Genomic DNA, 22,228 nt, shown 5'->3' on the forward strand with positions numbered 1-22,228 from the left:
TAAAAGCATGGGACTTAGAAAGCTATTACTTCCGCGGGAATCTCCAAAACCTTTTTCAATCTGGTTGAATGATGTGATGTTTTTATTCTAAGCTTGGAAAAAATGACATGCTGTCTCAGGGGAGCCACTGATGATTTCATAAAGTTATGGAAACCATTTATTGAGTATTTTAATAACCTGTCCAGACGAAGAGTCAGACTCTGGCCTGTTTACTACCTGTATAATCTGACCTTCTTAGCTTGATCTATTAAATATGGTAGTGCCTCTGTCAGCTTATCCCGTTCACTTCACTAAAAAACTATGTTTATCTCCATGACACCCCCTCCTCTCTCTCTATTTCTGTCTCTTATGTTACTGTTTGGGTTTGCTTTCTTTCTTTCTTTCTTTCTTTCTTTCTTTCTTTCTTTCTTTCTTTTTTCCTCTTACAGCTTCTTGAGATCTGAAGGTAATGTTCATAATTTTTAGGTAGTAAGTAATTATTTTGAGATACAAGTCATTGTTGTGAGAAAGCTTCTCATTATTCTTTTTTTTTTTGTAATATTTTCATCGCATTTTCCAATATAAACAAAACTAAACAAACTTCTGGAAAGAAGTAAAGAGTAGTAAAAACAAAAACAAAAAAATATTTTTTACAATAATCTCATCTTTGAGAGAAATAGCTTTTTTTTTTTAAAAGGAAAATTAAATAATAATAATAATCATAAGTAAATGAATGTCCTGCCTTATAACTCAAAACATCAGTTAGCCAGTTTCCCTCATTTCTGACAGGCTTGTGTGACTCTTATGTAGACACCTTCAAAATAAAGTCTTATTATATCTTGCTTAAGTCACAAAGGCATGTTCAAAAAAATGCCTAAGTCATTTATTTTGCTTAAGTTAACTATAATAATTTACACACAGTATTATTACTTTGTTACATCTTTTTGAGTGAAATGATCAATAAATGTCATATGTTACACTTTTGGTTAAGTTTTTTGTTTCCTGCAAAACTTGAAAAAATGAGGCGACAGTATTTGGTTAGCAGCGTAATTTTGACCCTCCCGGGACACCATTATTGTTGACACCTATCAAACCAAAGTAGGTAGTAAAGTATAATAAAAGCACTTTTAGTGGAAATATAAGTCTAACTAAGAGTAGCTTAAAAAATGAGTTATTTTTGACAGGGTGACGATATCATTACTTCAGTGCATGAAATACAATAACCCTGTTTTGTGTCGCAGTTCCTCCTCCACGCCGACAGGGGGCAGTGTCGCCGGGAGGGCGCTGTTGACCGTCTCCGGCATCCACTGCTGGTGTTGAGCACAGAGGAGGGAGCCTTTCCTGCTCAAGTGAACACATCGGCCATTGAGGATAAGTTGAAGACATCAGAGCTAAAGGCGGCTAGTCCGAAACAAGACAATCCCTTATTATTAAAAAAAGAAAACCATCGTCACCCGCCGAATCCGTGTGGCTTCATGCTCTGTTCCAGCGGGGGCGTTTGAGTGTGTCGGCGGGTGTGCTGCGCCAGGTGTCGGGCCACAGAGACTGGGGAAAATGTCATCTTTTTCATGGAGGTAACGCTGAAGACAGAGTAACGATAGCTCCCTGGATAAATATGTGCTGGTAAAGATGAGTTTAGTGTGTGGACGAGCTCGGCTGACCGTTAACTTACGTTTGTCCGCGTGGCGGTGGAGTTATCTAACCGTTAATTTCCGTTATTCATAACTGAATGACTGTCAGTGTGTTTTGAAGACAGAAAACAACCTGCTGGCTAACGTGAAACTGTACGGTTTGTGTACATGAACGGAGAATACTAAGCTACTCTTAGTTAGACTTATATTTCCACTAAAAGTGCTTTTATTATACTTTACTACCTACTTTGGTTTGATAGGTGTCAACAGTAATGGTGTCCCGGGAGGGTCAAAATTACGCTGCTAACCAAATACTGTCGCCTCATTTTTTCAAGTTTTGCAGGAAACACAAAAAACTTAACCAAAAGTGTAACATATGACATTTATTGATAATTTAACTCAAAAAGGATATAACAAAGGATGGCTATTGGTATAGTAATAACACTGTGTGTAAAGTATGTAACTTAAGTGAAATAAATGACTTAGGCAATTTTTGAACATGCCTTTGTGACTTAAGCAAGATATGGTAACACTATTTTGAAGGTGTCATGAGGAGATGATTTAGGCAAAAAAAACAACCAATTTTGACAAAAAATGACTTAAGCAATTATTTGAACAGTGTGATGATATGAAATGGGATGGAATGCTGTTTTTCCACTCCATATGATCTGCTTTCATGTATTCATACAAGACACAAGCACTCATTATCTCCCCAGGTACATTTTTGGCATTGCTCTCCTTGTGCCTGTGGTGCAGCAGTCTGTGGGTTGACGGCCAGTGCTTCAGTGCATTCCTCCATGTAATAAGTTGCTTGTTCAGAGCCCAGGTCTCTCTGCAGTGGCTGGCCAGGCTACAGCAGAGTCCCACACAAAGAGGCTCTGTGTGAGTCAGTTTCACAGCCCCCCTGGGAGGAGGCCCGGCCTCACTTGAATGGGATACACACCGAATGCCACGACTGCAAGGAGCACACCTTTTTCATAGGAAGCTAGGTTTTGATTACAGGTGTGCTTGAGTCATTAGTGTTACTTAAGCTGCTTGTGGGGGTGGGTGATGAAGCTCATCTCTCTTCGTCAGGGCTAGTTTGACAGGTTGGGGTTGTTTTCCGTGATTTTATACCTCCCATACTGTCTCTGTAGCTTGCCTATATTACACGTGAAAAGTAGTTTGTACCAGTCATACCACTTATAACCTGGGAACAGAGCTGAGCTGTGAAGCAATTTTGGTATAGAGGCTGCACATGGTATTGCAACATTCGCGTTTATATCGTGATTCACATTGACTTCCCACGCATAAACATGAGCTTATGTAGGCTTTTCTGGCGTGTGTAGCAGCTTTCATAGGACAGAATTTGGTGCCTGCTTTGAACACGATCTCAAATAGGGCTGAATGATTTGGGAAAAATAGCTAAATGTGAATATTTTGACTGATATTGCAATTAAGAGTCACAATATTGGAGGGTGTTATCATTTTTTTCATCCTTAGTCCCAAACAATGTTTTTCACACGTTTGTAGAATGGAAGAAAAAACGGGGGTCAGGACATCTCCACAGCATCACAGTCCTTAATTTAGTATTGTGTATTTGTATTATGGGAAGTGTAGGCTCCAGTGTTTTCCAAGCTTGTCTCAACCTAGTGAAAAAAAGGTTTGGATATCTGGCGTATGTGGAACTGATTTCCTTTTTTCAGTATGATTTAAAAAGGAATTTGCATGTTTAAAAAACAAATAGTGAGGACCACTGTAAAAAGAAAAAAGTAATTGTATTTCAGGGAAAGGGATGAATTTAGGGAACAGCTGCTGTGAGGAGTTCAAAATCATTTATTAAACATAGAACTGTATGATCAGAAAGCCACATTATTATTGTAAGTATGAAAAGGTACAGAAGAATGTAAGTTTCTGTCTCTTTTTCCCACTTAGTTTTTTTTCTCCCGATGTAGAATGTGAAGTGTATTGTAAAAAGAATAGGCATAGTAACCTGTTGCTTCAGCCTACACCTTTTTCAGATTACAGGGTCTTTATGCTGTATGATGATGTGTTTTTTTAACTGTGGTATTTGAGTAATTGCCTTTTATATATAAAATCCAATATACACTTACCTAGTGTGACAAGAAGGAAGTGTCATGAAGATGAGCTGAGATGCTAACAAGTTAACTACAAAAAAAATTGTATTGGCTACTTAGTTTATGCTTTATGAGCTCAAATAGCTAATGAAGTAGTAAACCAATAGAATTGTGTAAGCCTTTACAATTTTAGTAGTTTTTTCCTCCACAATGTTGTCTGATATACCATGCTTTATCACCCTGTAGGGTTTGGCCTGCACTTGTGTTGCTTCTCTTGCCTTCCACTGTGGCTGCTGAGGAGTCGTCACTACTGGAAGGCTGGCACGATGTCTGGCTTTTCCGCTTCCTCATCAACATTCTGGGATACTCCACCATCATCATCCCCGGCTACTTCCTCATTAGCTACTTCAAGCGCACCAATTACTTAGAAACAGGTTTGGGCTTGTGAGATACTGACGTGTAATTTACAAATGCATGACAGTTAAAGAACACCAACTTGTTGCTGTAGTTCAACAGATCCACCTTTATATCAAGTTTGTTAATCATTTTTCATGTGTTTTTCTTTCTTTCAGGTAGTGGGGTTTGCTTCCCTATCATAAAGACCTGCGTGTTTGGCAGTGAGGCCAAAACAGGTCTGCTGGATGACGTGTCAGTAGCACCCAGGAATGAGGGTGATTCAGGCTCGTCAGTCAGACAGGTCGTCAAGTTAATCTTTTGTGCTGCAGGACTTCAGGTGGGGATCTTCATATTTACATGTGGACTCTTCTCTATAATACCACATGTTATTTTGATGCCCATAACAGGCACGGCTGGAGGTAATATGTTGTTGGTTGGTCTGTCGGTACCTGTCCATCCCATTCTTGTGAATGCAATATGTCAGTAATGTTTGAAGGGAATTTCTTCAAGTGTTGCACAAACGTCCACTTAGACTGAAGGGTGAAGTGATTAAGTTTTGACATTTTATATTCAAATTCACTGTGACATCACAATGTTTTCTGCAAAAACAAATTTCTGACCATTTTTCAAAGCCATAACTGTATTTCACATTTGTTCGGATACTAAATCAGTGACACAAGTTTTTGAGTTTGTAGTTTCTTTGCAGCAACACCCATATTTGAAGGGTGGTTGGCAGAGTTGTTTGTGCAGCTGTGGGAGGGTTGAATGTTGGTTTTCCAGTTTGCTCTGATCTCACTTTTTAAAAAGATGCTTAAATTAGTTTTGTATAAAGGGAGGTGCAGATCAAGGGACACTGGTGCAGCTGACACATAAATCTCTTTTCCAACAACAAGGACCGGGCTCTGTTCCAGTTTGTGCAACACATTTCTATCCATTCTAAGCATTTTGACTAAAAATAAACTAATTTGGAGCACAACAAGTTGGTTAGAATAAAAAAAATTGCAGCCTTTCCTTGACCTAATTGGAAATCTTGATATCAAGAGGTGTGTTAAATTCTACAGGTTGGAAAGAGGATGGAGAAACTATAATGGAGACGTCAAGAAGAGAAACAGGGTGTGCAGTGGACTTATTAATGGTTGATCCAGGCTTGTTTTAAGAATAGAAGGAAATATCTGGAATAACAGAATAGAAGCTCATGGGTAATCAGTGCAAATTTGCCATCTTGCTACAAGTGTTTACTTTAGTTGCGGATTGTCCAACGCCCTCTGTTAATGATGCATCCTTTATCATCATCATCACACATCCTGGTGGGAATGTGGTTGTTTCACTAGATAGCACAGAGGTTCCAAGAAAAGATTTTTTTTTCGGTGGGGGGGTTTAATCACATTTTTGAAAGTATACGTAGGCATGTGAGCATGTTTAAATACAGAGATCACAAAACAAATATTCACACACTTATACGCTTACATACAATTGCATGTGAGTAAACAACTAAAATAAAATAACAGTAAAAATAATAGTAACTAAAAGTTACAACCCCAAATATAACCCACCCATTCCCTGGATCCAGAACTCCAAATCCCAGTCCCATTTTACACCTGAAGCCCACGAAGAATAGTTAGAAGTGAACTCCAAGCCTTTATTGCCAACTCTTTGGCTCCATGTACTCTGGCTGTCGACAACTCCAGATAAATAATGTTCAAATATGCCAAAATCCATACTCCTAAAGAAAGTGAGTGTGGAGGTTTCTAACATGTTGCCACTAGTTTTTTCGCAGCCGTAAGTTCAGCCAATAATGCTCTTGTCATGTCCATGTCAAACCCAGTCCTGACAAATCATTCAAATCAACCATCTTCCAAACTTCGAGCTTATTTAGTCAAAAAGGTGTAATTAAATGATGAACCTCATGGAACTTCTTGCGTTTTGTAAGCCTGCTGACAGGATCAGGTACATAGTGCCATAGAAATGCCCAAAAGAATGCCCTCTTAAAAGGCTAAAGTCATTAAAAAAAATTTTTTTTTTCTTATTCCCAGGTATCGTACCTGACATGGGGAGTCCTGCAGGAGAGGGTGATGACGCGTTCATACGGGGCCACGACTCCAGAAGAGGAGGGTGAGAGATTCAAGGACTCTCAGTTCTTGGTCTTCATGAACCGTATCCTGGCTCTCACCGTGTCGGGCCTGTGGTGCGTCCTGTTCAAGCAGCCTCGCCACGGAGCACCCATGTACAAGTACTCCTTCGCCTCGCTCTCCAACATCATGAGCAGCTGGTGCCAGTACGAGGCGCTCAAGTACATCAGCTTCCCCACTCAAGTCCTGGCCAAGGCCTCCAAGGTCATTCCCGTCATGCTCATGGGTAAGATTGTCTCCCACAAGAGCTACGAATACTGGGAGTACTTTACCGCCGTGCTGATCTCGGTGGGTGTCAGCATGTTCCTGCTGTCCAGCACGCCCAGCAAGCACCCGTCCACTGTCACCACCTTCAGCGGGGTCGTCATCCTCATCGGCTACATCGTCTTCGACAGCTTCACCTCCAACTGGCAGGACAACCTGTTCAAGTACAAGATGTCGTCAGTGCAGATGATGTTCGGGGTGAACCTGTTCTCCTGCCTCTTCACTGTCGGCTCGCTGCTGGAGCAGGGTGCCTTCTTCGACTCGCTGGCCTTCATGACACGCCACTCCGAGTTTGCCTTTCACGCCGTGTTGCTGTCCGTGTGCTCGGCATGCGGCCAGCTCTTCATCTTCTACACCATCAACCAGTTTGGCGCCGCGGTCTTCACCATCATTATGACCCTGCGACAGGCGATCGCCATTCTCCTCTCTTGTTTCCTCTACGGTCACGCCGTCACCTTAGTAGGTGGATTTGGTGTTGCGGTAGTTTTCTTGGCACTTTTCTTACGGGTGTATGCACGTAGCCGCATGAAGTCAGGGCGGCGGTCAGCGCTGCCGCTCGCACAGAAGGTGTAGCACTGGGAAGTGGCGCCTAACTGGGAACTGAGGCCACGTTTTCTGTGGTGCTTTTTTGTCTATTTGTGTGTATCTATTGTTTTGTTTTGTTTTTTGTTTTTTTTACTGTTCTTTTCATTGGTTCTTATTTTTCTTAGCAATGGTACAGAAAGGGATTTTGCAGTTTTGACTCTTACACCCAGATGCCCCCAAGGGGTCCATGTGATTTGTCAGGTCAGCAGTCACAGAAGTTTTGAGTGCCTGTAAGATTGTCTTATACACGAGTCCCAAACCATAAACTTTGCAAAAAACTGCCTCGTCACCTCTTTCACAGTTAAACAGAAGAATATTTTTCCTAAACCTCCATATTTGTGCAGCCAATTACAGGTTATTATGACTCTGAAAAATGTATGTGAGCTCTATTTCTTAGCATTAATTTCAAGCATTAATGACATCGCCCCTCACCTAAAGTTTTGGCATCATTGGGCAAAAATTGTTGATAATTTTTTAGAATACTATATTTCAAGTGCTGGATTTGGGGTATATATATTTCTGGAGGAGAGAAAAAAATGCCAGAATTTGAAACTACAGCGCTCCTCTTGCAGCTCCCCCCTCCCACCAGGCTAGCAGGCACAGGGCACAGGCATATGCACGTGATTCATGCAGAGAGGAGACATCATCCACTTCAATCATCCTGATGCTGTTATATAGTGGCAATTCTACGGAAATCATGTTCACATACTGTGACTCGGAAAAACATAAACATGAACTTCGATTAGCCACAGTTACGGATAATTTCATGCTTAACTATTGGGAAAGGAGGACTTTTTTCATCTATTTATATTCAGTATGTAGAGTCCATAGAGGAATGAAATTGTGTGAAGAGGGAGCAGACTTTTTTGTGAAAACAGTCAGAAGAGCTGCCGGTCTGCTGGCATGTAGCTTTGCATCAATACAGGCTCTTTTGTCAGATTTACATGTCCTCTGCTTCTTGTGTCTCCTCGTTTGGATGGTTGAAGTAGGTGTCGCAGTGGCTTTGGGCCTGGTCCTAGTACTAGACTTAGGAAACAGTAGTTTAGCCTGCTAGCTGTAACCAAAGTAACCAGGTCTAGTTTTCTCTCAAACCACTTGAATTACAATATTCTAAAAGGGTTATTAAGCATTTTTTGCCCAGTAATGCCAAAAAATTGCCTACCCCAACTTTATCTTTATCCCAAATAGTTAAACAAGACTGTCACCTTCTTTAATGACAACACTTTTTATCTGTTGAGTTATCTTTCAGTCATAATAGTCAGATGCTTATCTCACCGTCCTCCATGTTGGAGAGCAGGGGCCTTTATGTGTCTTAAAGTGGGATTGTATCTTGTAAAGCTGTAAACATAGCCTCAATACATGGTGCACACATTACTGTTTCATTTAAAGGTGTTGTGCACGACATTCAGAGCATGGAGATGGCAGGAAACAAATATTTGTCAGTGGAGAAAGGGCGTCCTGACCAGACAATAAAGTCATGCTCCCTTTCTTTTTGTTGGAATCCGAGCTTCTCCGCTCTTTGTTGTGTAAGCTGGTCCAACTATACGTGCATGTTTGTGCATGTGAGTACACAGTGCGTTAAAATGTGATGCCAAGGAGTGTCCATAATTGTCTAAATCATAGACTGTATAAAGAATGGACAGCGTATGTTCACATTTGCCCACTGTAAAAAAAAAAGTGAAGCCAGAATATTCTGGATACAGGCGCTGCCATCTTGCAATGATGTCATTTGGAGCCAGAGTCTTACCCAATCAAAGGACCTCTTTTTATAGCATCAAGTAACTAATCTAAACCAAGCTGACCAGATAACTGGACACTTCAAGAAACATCAGCGTGATAACTACCGAAAATGACAGAAAACATCTTTGTTAAAAATGTTTTTGATGTGGACTTTTAACTTTTTGTTTTGCTCATGTCCCATCTGGGTCAATCAAGATGTTTTGGCTTCACTTATTGGGATCTGTTAGGCCGTCTGTCTTTATACAAGTTGGGAATGAGAAGGAGAGCTGTGGGGAGGCTCTGAACCATAGAAATGCTCTTAATGTTGTGTAAAGCACCTTTAATGTATATTAACATGTTCCAGAGGGTACCATCTGACATAGAGGGTGGTAAAAAACACTTTGTGAAATAAAGAGCGCACTACTTACAAGTTGTATAATTTACCCCAACATCAGTGAACCAGATGCTGCTGTGGGTACTTTTTTGCACGGCATTGTTTAAAGATTTTTTTTTGTTGTTGTTGTCTCAACACAGATTTTACTTAATGTTTTAACTTCGGGCTAAAAAAAGTCTTGTAAATATATCTCTTAGTCATTGTTTATTTCCAACTTGTCTGTTGTGTACTTTTGTAAAAGGACTGCTTCATGTGTTTTCACCGTTACATGTGAATGTTTGGAAGAATACTGAATGGATGATGATGATGATGATGATGCTCAGTGCTGTCATAAAGGATGTGGAGATAATGTAGGCCGGGGGTTTGTTTTGCAGCGCAGAATGCATACAAGGGAAATGCAATGTTACTGGTACCTTGTTTTTATCATTCTACTATTTCCTCTGGTAACTGGATTAATAATAAAACATATTAAATTAACTTAATCCGATGAAGTGAGGAAGTTTGATTTTACTGTTTGACATTGCTTGTGCTACAGAATTTGCCTCCTGGTCAGAGCTGTTTGCTTTGCAGCTAATACAATTATGACCTTGTTTATGTAGCAAATTGCAACTCAAGGTGCTTTACATTGGAAATAATGACTGAGAAGAAAAAGACAGAGCAGACAATTTTAAAAAGTTGCACTTTAAATGGCCTAATGCCTCATTTCCACTGCATGGTTCGACACTACTCGACTTGACTCCGTGCTATCTGCAACTTTTTCAAATTGAAAACCATCAAAAGTGCAAGGAAAGTTGAGTAGAGCCTTGCAGTAAAAATGTGGCATAAGCCTTCAGCCATCCCAGCAGCGCTGGCTGCAAGTATTGTATAAATTGAACATTTATCCTGCTGGTTGTGCTACATGAAGTCAGGGGATCACCCAAGTCCTGTGGATTCATCCTCTGAGACTGTTCAAAATATAATGGCATGGACCAACAATGTGGCAAAAATTGGCAGCACAGTTGGAGCTTTTAGCTGTAATTGATTTACTGACATTTTAGGGAAAGCTGATAACAATGCATTGCAGTAATAGTTTTATCTGTCTCATGAAATAATACAGGTTCCAATTAGAGTGAAATGCAATCCTACAGTTCCTACAATTTGTGCAGTAATGTCCCCTATCAGGGTGCCGCCTCCTTCCTGCTCCATCAGATCAGCACACAATGGGTCGCCACCACTCCAAGATCTAGCCAAACCATGGCACAACAAGGATAAATGCCACATTTCCTGGAAACTGATTCAGGCACAGAGGATGTCGATGAAAAGAGAGCGGTGAGTTGATTTGACGTGTGGTCATATTACCACTGTCCAATGTCTATCACAAAAAGCACAACTAATACTTGAAAAACTAAGATGCCCCCGCATTGTTCTCGTCATGTTCCTTACTTGCAGAGTTGATCATAGTACCCAGATTTCTTGCCTGAGGTGTAACATGCTGAAATGGTTTTGTAAATTAATTGCAAATTTTCTCCCTATTATCTTTAGCCACATAACTAAAATCTGGGTTAGTGATAAACTGATGCAGTTTTCAAGTCAGAAACGGGCTCTGGTCAACAAGATGAACACTGACATAGAGGTGGGTGTCATCTGCAAATTGGTTTACGTATGAGACGCTCCTCTATATTCCCTTCACTCCCTCCAGCCTTATCAAGAAAAGACAGCTTATGTTATTTTCGAAACAAAGCTGCTCTTTGCATTCTTCACTGATTCATAAACCAGAACACTATTATGATTCACTGAGCATCAAACTGAAGACCGTGTTTGACTGTGAAGTGTGAGAAAACATTTCCCCCTGGTTTATCAATCTCACAGCTGCTGAAAGGGGGAATTTCCCCGCACATCTCATTTCACGTCCTACACCCCATCTGGTTTGGAGTAGTGCGTCACGATGTCGACGTCTGAGTCCTCTTTTCAATAATGCAAATGACAAACAAAGGACAGGGGGTTGACAGAGGCTGCAGACCTGTAGACCTCTGGTTTCAGCCCCCAACAACCAGTCACTCTGGTCTCTCACTCTGACTGCAGGGATGAGTGTTTTTATTCTAACTCTTATTAGCCGGAATGAGGATCTGACTGTTTTGGCAACTCCCGGAATGACTCGGGAGCTTCCCGAAACAATCATTGTATTCGACTCAAGGGAAGAAAAGTTTGACATTATGGTCATACACTTATCACAGTTTTTTTGCAGTTAGACAAGAGGTACGAAAGCCCAGACAGACAAAATTGCTCCGTTGCTCCGTTTTTTTACCGCCAACATTTCTTTCACTGATGAAAAAAAAAAGTAACTGTGAAAAATGATCCTGCCAATTTTCATTTTCACCTGTTCTTCAGTCAGAAACACAGGAGAGGACGCCATTAAATCTACCTTAGAAAATGGATCACCACCAAAGACATGTTTATGACTTAATTTATAATAGCCAAGCTCAAATATTATTTAAAACTGCTTTGACTGTCAGTGTCTTTGTCACTGAAAACAGAAGTTGAGCTTCACCAAACCAAGCCAGCGTTTGCTAGGTGGCTAACTAGATATTAAGTCTCGTTATTAATAAGTCTTTATAACATTTTCAATGATGTGCATTGTTTTTTTCCAAAGCTAATGACTGAAGTAGTAACAAGTGAGCCGCCTCACTTCCTGCACATGCACAGTATGAATCAGGCAGCCAGAACGGATTGGGCACTCACATCCACAAATGTTGAACTTCTTCTTTAACTACTTTTTTGGACTCTAAACAATCAGCTTTGGGATAGGAGCATATCTATGTTCTCAGAGTTCTGAGAGTTTCTCAGCTTAATATACTTTTAATATGACCCATTAAGGAGACATTTCTAAAGGTTGTATGGTTTTGGAAGTTTCTTTTTTTCCACAAGTCAAATGTCACCGTGTTTCCCTGGGTCAGTATGTTGAAATCACCCACCTACAGCTTATAGCCTGAAACATACACCCTCACATTTGTGGTGAGGACATTAAAATCTCCACAGAATTTTTTTCAAACATTCAAACAGCATTTGAAAAGCCAATTTCCCTTTTTTTTTTTTTTTTTTTTGCAGTTTGACCTGAAAAGATAGCCCTTACCAATCACTTTCAATGTTAGTTTATTTCAATAATATACCATAAAGCCCTGGGATGGAACAAGGATATAACCAATAAGACATGATTAACAATAAGATAAGACCTTTCAAACCTTTAGGCCACCACGACCACGCACTCCTTTACTGTACATGTGGAACACAAACACCCTGTGACCATGTGTGACTCTCTCACACCCAGTCATAAAGCTCATCATTTTCGTGGGTTGCTGCATTTTATTCTTCACAATAGAATGTTTTTATGTCTCTTCATCTTGCTTCCTTCCTACTCAGCGTGGGTGTTAATCCTGTCTCGTATTTGCCAAGCGCTGCCAAATATGAGAAATAAGTCTACACCTGATATGCGCAATAAACTTGTTTCAGATTATGAGTAGTAATTGTTTTTTTTGGGTTGTAAATGTCATGGAAACTTATTTGCACCACTTTTGCACAGAGGCTTGCAGGATGGTGTGGTTGCAGCATGTACTGTAATGCCAAGCATCACCTTTTTATGTCATGTTATCAGCAGATCTTCAGTGATACAAAAGCCGTAGTTCTCAGTTATCAAAGCAAAGGCACGCTTGCTAAAGTCACTATTAAATATACAAAGACGCGTAGAGACAAGTCTGTGCGACATAACAATTGTCAGTGTCTTTGCATTTCTGCAAAGGAAAGAGAAGACGAGATGATAGGATACAAAGGTCACAAGAGCTGTGACAGTGAAATCAAATGTTATCCACTCCGCCCCCATTAATGCACGCAGCATTTGGGGGTTGAGAGCAGGTTTTACACACAGAAGTCAAATGTTTCCACAGGAAGTCTTTTGTTGTAACAAGTGCACCTTTCAACTTCATGAGGGAAACCTGCGCTGACTCTTGATGAACTCTATCAGGAAATTTCCACCAGCTGAACCCGACAGACCTCACTACTGGCTGCTCTTTCAAGTCATAAATCAGGACATTTCCTTCATGATTAATATGCATTTCCTTTCTTTTGAGTGTTTGCAGTGGTGTGTAGATTTACCATGTTAACACATTAAAAAAACATTTTTTTACATGTTTTTTCCTAATACAGTGAGTACTCCTACGGGGTTATATTTAGTTAAATTCTCCTCCGTAATGCAAATGATTTGTAGACGCAGTAAATTAAAGCAGGTGTTGGCTGTGTCACATAAACTTTAAAGTTTTCAGCATGTTTCTGAATGACACAGCTGAAGTTCCCCACTATCACTTTGACTGGAGACTGAGTGTGCGCTCAGGAGGGACAGACACCCACGCTCCATCGTTTTTACTGATGAGAGCAGAAAAGCTGCCGCCGCCCCCTCATGCATGTGCGAAACACATGACTTCCAGGAAAACTACACACTTTACGTTTCCCCCAAAGACTTCAGCTGATGATGCCTCACACTTTCAAGAAACTCAGATTCAAATTATGCCTGTGATTCTGCCCAATCAATGATTGTGACAAATTACAGCTACTAATGCTAAAGTCACTGTAGAGAACAAACAAATGAATACTTAAATGACTAAATTGATTAATATGCCACTTAATCTATCAAAAATATTTAACCAAATGTAGGTGTCAATTAGTCTATAAAATGTGTCAAATTGATTTTTTTATGCATCATTTTTTTATTTAAGTTATTTTTCAACATTTTAATGTATTAATTTCCCTTTGCAAGCTTTTCTTTATACATTTGTATTTTATTTATATATTTAATTTAAAAAAAAGATACATTACAATAGAAAAATTACATAAAAATAAATGTATATTCCGTTTTAGCAATGCCTATATTTTTAATATACATTTTTGTACAATTCATGGGATGTAAATTAAATTTAGATCCATTATTTTAGCATTCTGTGAAAGTTAATGATAATTTTGTGAATAAACCAGTGCTTCTATATTTCTTGATAATGTGACATGTCTGATTAAATCCATTTTCAGGTTAAACTGCCCATCAAGCAACTGGAGACAATGCATGTGTGAGGCCAGATTAAACAGGTCAGTAGGATTTAAAGAAAATTTTTAAGTGCATACATAAGATCAAGTTTAAAGGTCATCTGTGACACTTTACAGTAGTGCCTGATAGGAATTATGGCCAATTTAAGTTTAAGGTTTACCTTTACCCCAACCAAGGATAAAGGGTAAATTTGTGTGGCAGATTTTTTTTTTTTTAAATGTAAAAGTCACTTTTGTGCTTAGCTTGGTCGTCAAGAGATTAATTTCACACCATCTTGAGCGTTGACGAACTGAGCATTAGTAGGGTACAAACAGACATTTTAAACATTTAGAGGCCATGTATATTTCTCTACACTTCTGCTGTGTCAAAATTCCATTCCAGTTGTGAGTAGAGTAAATTATGAACAAAGTCTGGTAACCAAGTCATTTGTGCATACAAGGGTGTAAGAAAATGTGATTTAAGAATGTAAAATTTGTTATAGCTTGCACAATTTTAGTTTTAGACTTATCACTTTATTTTTCAATGAAACCCACTTTAGGAATCACCGATTTACACCAGACTGCTTTGATTAAATGCATTTAATACATCCAGATATGAATGTACAATTTCTGTGAAGACCTTCCCTGCAACTTCTTATAACTTATGGTGCATGTCCCCACCTAGTGGTCACCTGAGAGAACTGTCCAAGACAAAATGCAATAGCAGATGGTACATTTTGATCAGTCAAATAAAAAAGTTCCTCCTTTTTAAGACAAATCAGCATATCCCAGTAATTTAAGGCATAAATACAACCAAGACCAAAACATAAGGTATTACATCTTTAATTTTTTGCAAAACAAGACTTGGAATACAGACAAGCCTGGACTCAGGCAAAGGAATCATACAGTCCTCTCTCCATGCAGCGTGCAGTGTTGCACATGAGCAGAACCTCCCCAAACCCGCCAACAGACCTGGTCTTATAATGGAATGTACCATTCCCATGTTCACACACTAACCGCTCCAACATTTAAAACTCAGTGCAACAGGGTACTTGTTAAAACATATGTGCTGTCACCATGAACTTATACAGCAAAAACCAAAAACTGCTTTTCTTAAAACGGTCTTGTAGAGTAATGCTCTGGGCGCAAGAGCAACACTGGTCCACCACACAACATGAATGACTATTTGTTTTGCAGGAACTGCAGTTTTAAGGATGAACAATTGAAAAGTGAGGCTAAAGTGTTAGAAATCTGAGAGGGGGAGGGTTGGTTTAATCGACCTCTTCCATGCGTGAAGCATCGTCTTCACCGTCGCCTTCTAGGGGAGGAATCTCATCTGGGACGGATGAGCAGGCAACCTCCTCTACGGGGACATCGTCGTCATCGATACCTACAGGTACAAGGATTATGCTCTTGTTAGAGAACACCACAACTAACAGGCATCTAATGACTCTTTTTAATCTGCTGCGTGTCCTTACCCAGGCCGAGTTTGATCATTCTGTAGATGCGGTTGGAGTGAGTCTGTGGGTCGTCCAGGGAGAAGCCTGAGGACAGCAGGGCGGTTTCGAACAGCAGGATTACAAGGTCCTTCACAGCCTTGTCGTTCTTGTCGGCATCTGCCTTCTGCCTGAGTGTCTCCACGATGGGATGGTCAGGGTTGATCTCCAGGTGTTTCTTGGCCATCATGTAGCCCATGGTGGAGTTGTCCCTGAGTGCCTGGGCCTTCATGATCCTCTCCATGTTGGCCGTCCAGCCGTAAGTGCTTGTCACAATACAGCAGGGTGAAGACACCAGTCTGTTGGACACTGTCACCTGGTGGAGACAGTCAAACAGGACATTCAGACTTTAAGCACACAACATGCAGAGCGTCTTTACAGCAGGCTGACCTACTTTAAAAGTAAAGTTAAGGCATGCACAGTCATGTTAGAAATAAATGCTCCACACCAGCACAGTCAATTCCACCACATCTTAAAATGTCTAGTCCTTGTAGCACAGTTATATATACACACACACACATTCTGACCAGTAAAACTTTAGTCAAGTCTTATCACATTCTGTTAAATAAGAGGAACAGGCATTGTTAGAGATCACACACGAAAGTTAAATTTTTCAAGAGGTTCCGGACATCTCTGCAATCATTTGGAATCCATCACTTGTCAAAAAACACGTCAATCAAAAACTCATTCCGGGCAGACGAGACTTAAGGGGCTTTTCCTTGCAACTGTACAAAACTCACCAGAATATAAGCTAGGACCAGTTAGGGCACCTGTTGCCAAACAAAACACTGTCAACTGTAGTTGTGAATTCATAAGAACTTATATCCTACAGTAACAAGTTTAGATTGACCTGAGTATTTGCTCATTAGGGCTACTGACCTTCTCCACTTTCTTGTCAAGGATCTCTTTCATGAGCTTGCAGAGGCTCTCGAACTTAGCCTTATCCTCCTCCATCTTTTTCTTCTCCTCCTCATCCTCTGGCAGCTCCAGACCCTCCTTTGTGACAGAAACCAGGCTCTTGCCATCGAACTCCTTCAGCTGTTGGACGCAGTACTCGTCAATGGGCTCTGTCATGTACAGGACCTCGAAGCCACGCTTGCGGACGCGCTCGACGAAGGCAGAGTTGGCCACCTGATCCTTGCTCTCACCTGAAGAAGTCAAGCAAGTAAATGCCAATCAGCTTCATCCTGACTGATTAATACCATTCACATAGAAAACACTACACGTTTTACTTGTTGCAGTGTGCAGCAGAGTCCTTAAATTGTTAATTTCTCAGCTTTTTTGGGAGACAAACTCACCAGTAATGTAATAGATGGACTTCTGGTTCTCCTTCATGCGGGTCAGGTACTCTGTGAGGGAGGTAGTCTCGTCTCCAGACTGGGAGCTGTGGTAGCGCAGCAGCTCAGACAGCTTTTTGCGGTTTTGAGAGTCCTCGTGGATGCCCAGCTACAGATGGAGAACAAAGTTATAACTACATGTTCATTTTAACAATCCCATAGCCCAGTAGCCTATATCACAACACAAGATAGATTATCCATCTTAAATCTTGGATGAACTCATTTAACTCTGCATTAACATAAACACCCTCTTCCAAGTGAGTTATTTTGTAGTACACACCAAACAGGTTATGAGTTACTAATCATAGCAGTATTAGGCAACTGATCTACAGCACTAAGTAACTACTATGTGGGATTATGCAAATGGCTTAAAATACTACAACTATTCAACTATGTAGTGCCTTAAAATGTCTGGCCAACAACAAGCTATGACTAGACCTCCTTAGAAAGCTAGAGTACAGCTACATTAAAGAATAAAGGTAAACCTTTGGAATCCATAGAGGTGCACTGAAGACATAAGGAGTGCATTGTGAAGATTAAAAACTTCAATATTTTAAAAGCAATGCATTACTTGAAAACTGGTTTATTTTAGTTACCTTGATGTTCTTGGAGAAACCTTCGTAGAACTTCTTGTAGTTCTCCTTGTCCTCAGCCAGCTCGGCGAAGAGCTCCAGACACTTCTTGACGATGTTTTTGCGGATGACCTTTAGGATCTTGCTCTGCTGCAGCATTTCTCTGGAGATGTTCAGGGGCAGATCCTCAGAGTCGACCACACCACGGACAAAGTCTGGAGATGATCACAAAACATGGCTTATAGAAACTCATTCCACCTTTGTAGCAGTCCATCAAAAGTGTTGTGTAGTAGATAGACGAGTCGTTTTCTACATCACTGCACAAAGCTTAAAAAAAGAAAAAAGGGCCAAGTCAACTTACTCAGGTACTCTGGGATGAGCTCTTCACAGTTGTCCATGATGAAGACTCGCCTGACGTACAGCTTGATGTTATTCTTCTTTTTCTTGTTTTCAAAGAGGTCAAAAGGTGCGCGACGGGGGACAAAGAGCAGGGCCCGGAACTCGAGCTGGCCCTCCACTGAGAAGTGCTGTAAAAAGGAAAATAATTCATCTTAGTTTGACTTAACTTTCAGCCACAATGCTGGATGGCATATATATCAATCATGTTCCACACAATTTTGGGTTGCACAGTTTACCTTGACAGCCAGGTGGTCCTCCCAGTCGTTGGTCAGACTCTTATAGAACTCGCCATACTCCTCGTTTGTGATGTCGTCCGGGTTCCTGGTCCAGATGGGCTTGGTCTTGTTCAGCTCCTCCTCGTCGATGTACTTCTCCTTGATCTTCTTTTTCTTCTTCTTGTCCTTGTCTTTGGAGTCCTCCTCGTCATCTGAGCCCACATCCTCAATCTTTGGCTTGTCCTCACCCTCCTCTTTCTCCTCCTTCTCTGCCTTCTCCTCCTCAGCCTCGTCGTCGCTGATCTCCTTATCGCGCTCCTTCTCAACCTACGAAGGTTGGGGGGAAAAAAAAAAAAAAAAAAAAAAAAAAAAAAAAAAAAAAGTTTAACTTCATTGCTTTGTAAATTTTAAACAAGCCAAACTTAAGTCAAAATTCATACTTACAAACAGGGTAATGGGATAGCCAATGAACTGAGAGTGCTTCTTGACAATTTCCTTGATCCTCTTCTCCTCAATGTACTCTGTCTGGTCCTCCTTCAGGTGCAGGATGATCTTTGTTCCACGGCCAATAGGCTCGCCTGTAAACAAATTTGAAGTCATGAGCAGAGGAAATAAAAATGTTTGAGGATGAGAAAGCCAGGCTTCATTAGTGGTCAAGTCACTCTACAGGTTTGTGAGGTAACATCCTGAATAATGCATTCAACATCCTGTTTTCATAGGGTCTGATGTCAGTGGCAGCAACTGTGTTTGCACTACTAGCATGTCATAATCCTATGTAAATCACAAAAGTCAATAATTGTTGCAAATAGGTGAAATGGCAACATTTGACGTTGTCTGCTTTTTCAATTCTGTCAGTGTGCCAGGACACATACCGCTGTCGACCTTGACTGTGAAGGAACCTCCAGCAGAGGACTCCCAGGCGTACTGCTCATCATCATTGTGTTTGGTGATGACAACAACCTTCTCGGCAGTAAGGTAGGCAGAGTAGAAACCCACGCCGAACTGGCCGATCATAGAAATGTCAGCTCCAGCCTAGAGGGAAAACAATTAAAAACTTTAGATTACAGCAGTTTAAATAGTCTGGATTTATCAACTTTTTAAACAAGGGCTTGTATATGGGTCAAGCAGCTATGGAAAATGAGGTGTGCCAAAGTTAAAAAGCTACAGCGGTTATACGAATGTGCCACATTACAGCTGGGCAATATATTGATACGACCAGATATTGTAGTATGGCAGAAATGTTGGCTTTTCCTAGTTTTCATAAAACGCTACATAACAGTAAAGTCCTCATTTTCCACATGGTGCAATCTGAGTCATGCTCCACTGTAGTACCTGCAGGGCCTCCATGAAGGCCTTGGTGCCAGACTTTGCGATGGTACCAAGGTTGTTAATCAGGTCAGCTTTGGTCATGCCAATTCCGGTGTCGATGAGAGTCAGGGTACGTTCTGCTTTGTTGGGGATGATGTCAATTTTCAGATCCTTGCCACTGTCCAGCTTGGTGGGATCAGTCAAGCTTTCATAGCGAATTTTATCCAAAGCCTGTAAATTAAAAAAAACACATTGACAAAATACTTCAGGACAATGTACCACGTCAGAGCCTACCATCAGTTTAGAAGCATTATAAGAAATATAATTACAGCTACATGCAACATTAAACTACCTGTCATAACATAGGCAACTAAAAGTATAAAAAAAAGTCTCTAAAATGCCCTTTACTGTGTAGGATCAGAAAAACTAGGCAAATATTCTGCAGCCTTACATCAGAAGCGTTGGAGATCAACTCCCTGAGGAAGATCTCTTTGTTGGAATAGAAGGTGTTGATGATCAGGGACATCAGCTGAGCGATCTCTGCCTGGAAGGCAAAGGTCTCAGCCTCCTCCTCTTGGTGCATTTCTTCAGGCATCTGCACAAAAAAAGGAAATCACGTCTTAGCAGTGTCTTTGGTGTTAATGGAAAGCAATGTGTTCATATTTAAAAGGATAAGCATAACAGTGACTCATCAGTACAATCAGACCTTGAAAGACTAAAATGGCGTGAGTCATTCCACTTCATAAATGCCAATTCTTCCGATTTCATTCGAAATAAACGGGATCATGTTCACAAGCCGGTTTCATACAAAAAGGCCCGCTGCCATAGTGTTGCTTCACATCGGCGGAAGTAGCCATTTAACCAACATGGCGTCGATTGATAGACAATGGACTCCGCAAACACGTGCCGACGGACGGCGACAGACAAAAATAAGGACACCGTGAAGAAATGCGGCACTATAAGTCCACTCGTAATTAAAACGTTATTAAGTGTTACATTAAAAGCCACTGGGTGACGAAGACGATCAACCTAGCGCTGACATAAAGCGGCTTCTTCACGTGAACGGAAGAAAAAGCCAAAACAATGACTTGTCATTCAGGATAGCGTGTAGCATAAATCAGAAAACACATCCATAACACCCAAACAAGTTGCTTTATATTAACGTTACGTGACTTACGTAACATTCAAGCAGACGTTAACTGCCCTAACGTCAACTGAAATCAACCGCAGGCAACCGTTACTTTAATAGTCTTACAGTTAACGGTTATTTCTTAAGTGAAATGATCAGACTGTAAAAAGAGGGTCTTGTTTTAGGTCCTAAGTCGGATTTAGTGCATGTTTTTATCACAGCAACATTAAATAAACCGTGTGACCGTTGTCATCTTTCACCACACCTGTGCCGGGCCTCAGTGCGGCACAGTGCCGCATTCATGTACAGGGTGTACATGTACATCGAAAATTGCCTATCAGCAAGTTACACAAAAATCCCACAGTGCAAGGATCAACCACCATATTAGTGATCTATGAACAGACAGGGTCTAGCTCACAGGAGGTTATGAAGCGAAGGTTATCGTCGTGACTCATGAGCTCGCATCGTGGTCCAGCCATACTTCAGTGATGGCTTAGCAAAACACACATGTAAAAGGCGCACAATGTGCTACATATGTAGGGAAAATAGTTTTCTACATACCTTGTGTTTTTTTTTCTTAATTCCGTTGATTTATCTTGAATAATATGCAACCAATACACTGTCCCTTCTGCTCACTGACGCAGGGAAATGGAAAGGGACTTCCTTTTAATAGACCGGAATCTTTATACACAACCGTTTCAGTGTGCGGCCGTATCCATCCGCGGTGCACCATGTACCACTAGAGCTAGTTTGTGGGTAGAAAACAGACAAATACGACTGTTTAAATATACGGACCTTAAATCAAAGAGATTATTTAAACACACGTATAAAAAGGTAGTCAATACACACTATTATTGGGGTAATTCGATTATGTTTAATCGTACAGGACTTGAATGAATTTTCCACCATTGCGCATCATTGCTGCCATCTTGTGGCACTTTATGCTAAAGGACAATACTAGATAGATGGATACACTGAGAGGCCAGATTTTTGGTAAAAGACAAATCTACGTAGCTGTCGCCATGTACTGTAAAGGCAGAAATATCTACACTAAATACCTAATAAATACATTAAATTGGAATCACAAGTAAATCGGGTATTTTACAGCAACGAGTTAGGGTCTTTTTAACCTGACGGAGGGACATCTAAAACCAAGAGGTTGTGCTTCGTTTCTTCTAGCACTTTCCATGAAAAACCCGCCTAAAGTGACGTCACGGCTTGTCAGACGCAGCCCTCGCACCACAGCTGTCAGAGAAACTACTAGTAACTTACAACAAAAACACCATGGAAACAGAAACCAACTGCTCCAACATTAATCAGCGTCATTAAACAGGAATAAATGCATCTAAACTTTACGTGGTCTTATTATTAAATTATTTCTACAGATGACTGTCTTACAGATATATAAGGATTAAAATGGCCAGAAAGGACAATAAAACCACTTTAATGCTCATTTTAAGGTTAAACGATATGATCCGATGGAAGCTTCGAGCCTTAATAAATTAATCAATAGGTAATAGATGCATCCACGCACTCAGATGACACACTTATGAGCACTTAACAGTTTATGAGCTG

At 40.6% G+C, this 22,228-nt stretch overlaps 2 protein-coding genes across 2 annotated transcripts; one reads left to right on the forward strand and one right to left on the reverse strand.

The window, feature by feature from the left end:
- The first annotated feature begins 1,302 nt into the window (after window positions 1-1,302).
- On the forward strand, window positions 1,303-9,636 carry slc35b2 (solute carrier family 35 member B2). Its single transcript, XM_059356436.1, has 4 exons — window positions 1,303-1,553; window positions 3,914-4,101; window positions 4,240-4,400; window positions 6,097-9,636. Exons 1-4 carry the CDS (start codon window positions 1,534-1,536, stop codon window positions 7,027-7,029), a joined length of 1,302 nt encoding a protein of 433 aa, XP_059212419.1. The 5' UTR covers window positions 1,303-1,533; the 3' UTR covers window positions 7,030-9,636.
- Window positions 9,637-15,024: 5,388 nt separating this feature from the next.
- hsp90ab1 (heat shock protein 90, alpha (cytosolic), class B member 1) lies at window positions 15,025-21,366 on the reverse strand. Its single transcript, XM_059355914.1, has 12 exons — window positions 21,215-21,366; window positions 19,976-20,119; window positions 19,549-19,755; window positions 19,089-19,248; window positions 18,661-18,794; window positions 18,238-18,543; window positions 17,964-18,129; window positions 17,627-17,817; window positions 16,992-17,139; window positions 16,573-16,841; window positions 15,676-16,009; window positions 15,025-15,587 (listed from the first exon to the last, which is right to left on the reverse strand). Exons 2-12 carry the CDS (start codon window positions 20,117-20,119, stop codon window positions 15,469-15,471), a joined length of 2,178 nt encoding a protein of 725 aa, XP_059211897.1. The 5' UTR covers window positions 21,215-21,366; the 3' UTR covers window positions 15,025-15,468.
- Between the last annotated feature and the right edge of the window lie 862 nt (window positions 21,367-22,228).

This window comes from Centropristis striata, chromosome 18, assembly GCF_030273125.1.
Source record: "Centropristis striata isolate RG_2023a ecotype Rhode Island chromosome 18, C.striata_1.0, whole genome shotgun sequence".
Taxonomy (NCBI): Eukaryota; Metazoa; Chordata; class Actinopteri; order Perciformes; family Serranidae; genus Centropristis; species Centropristis striata.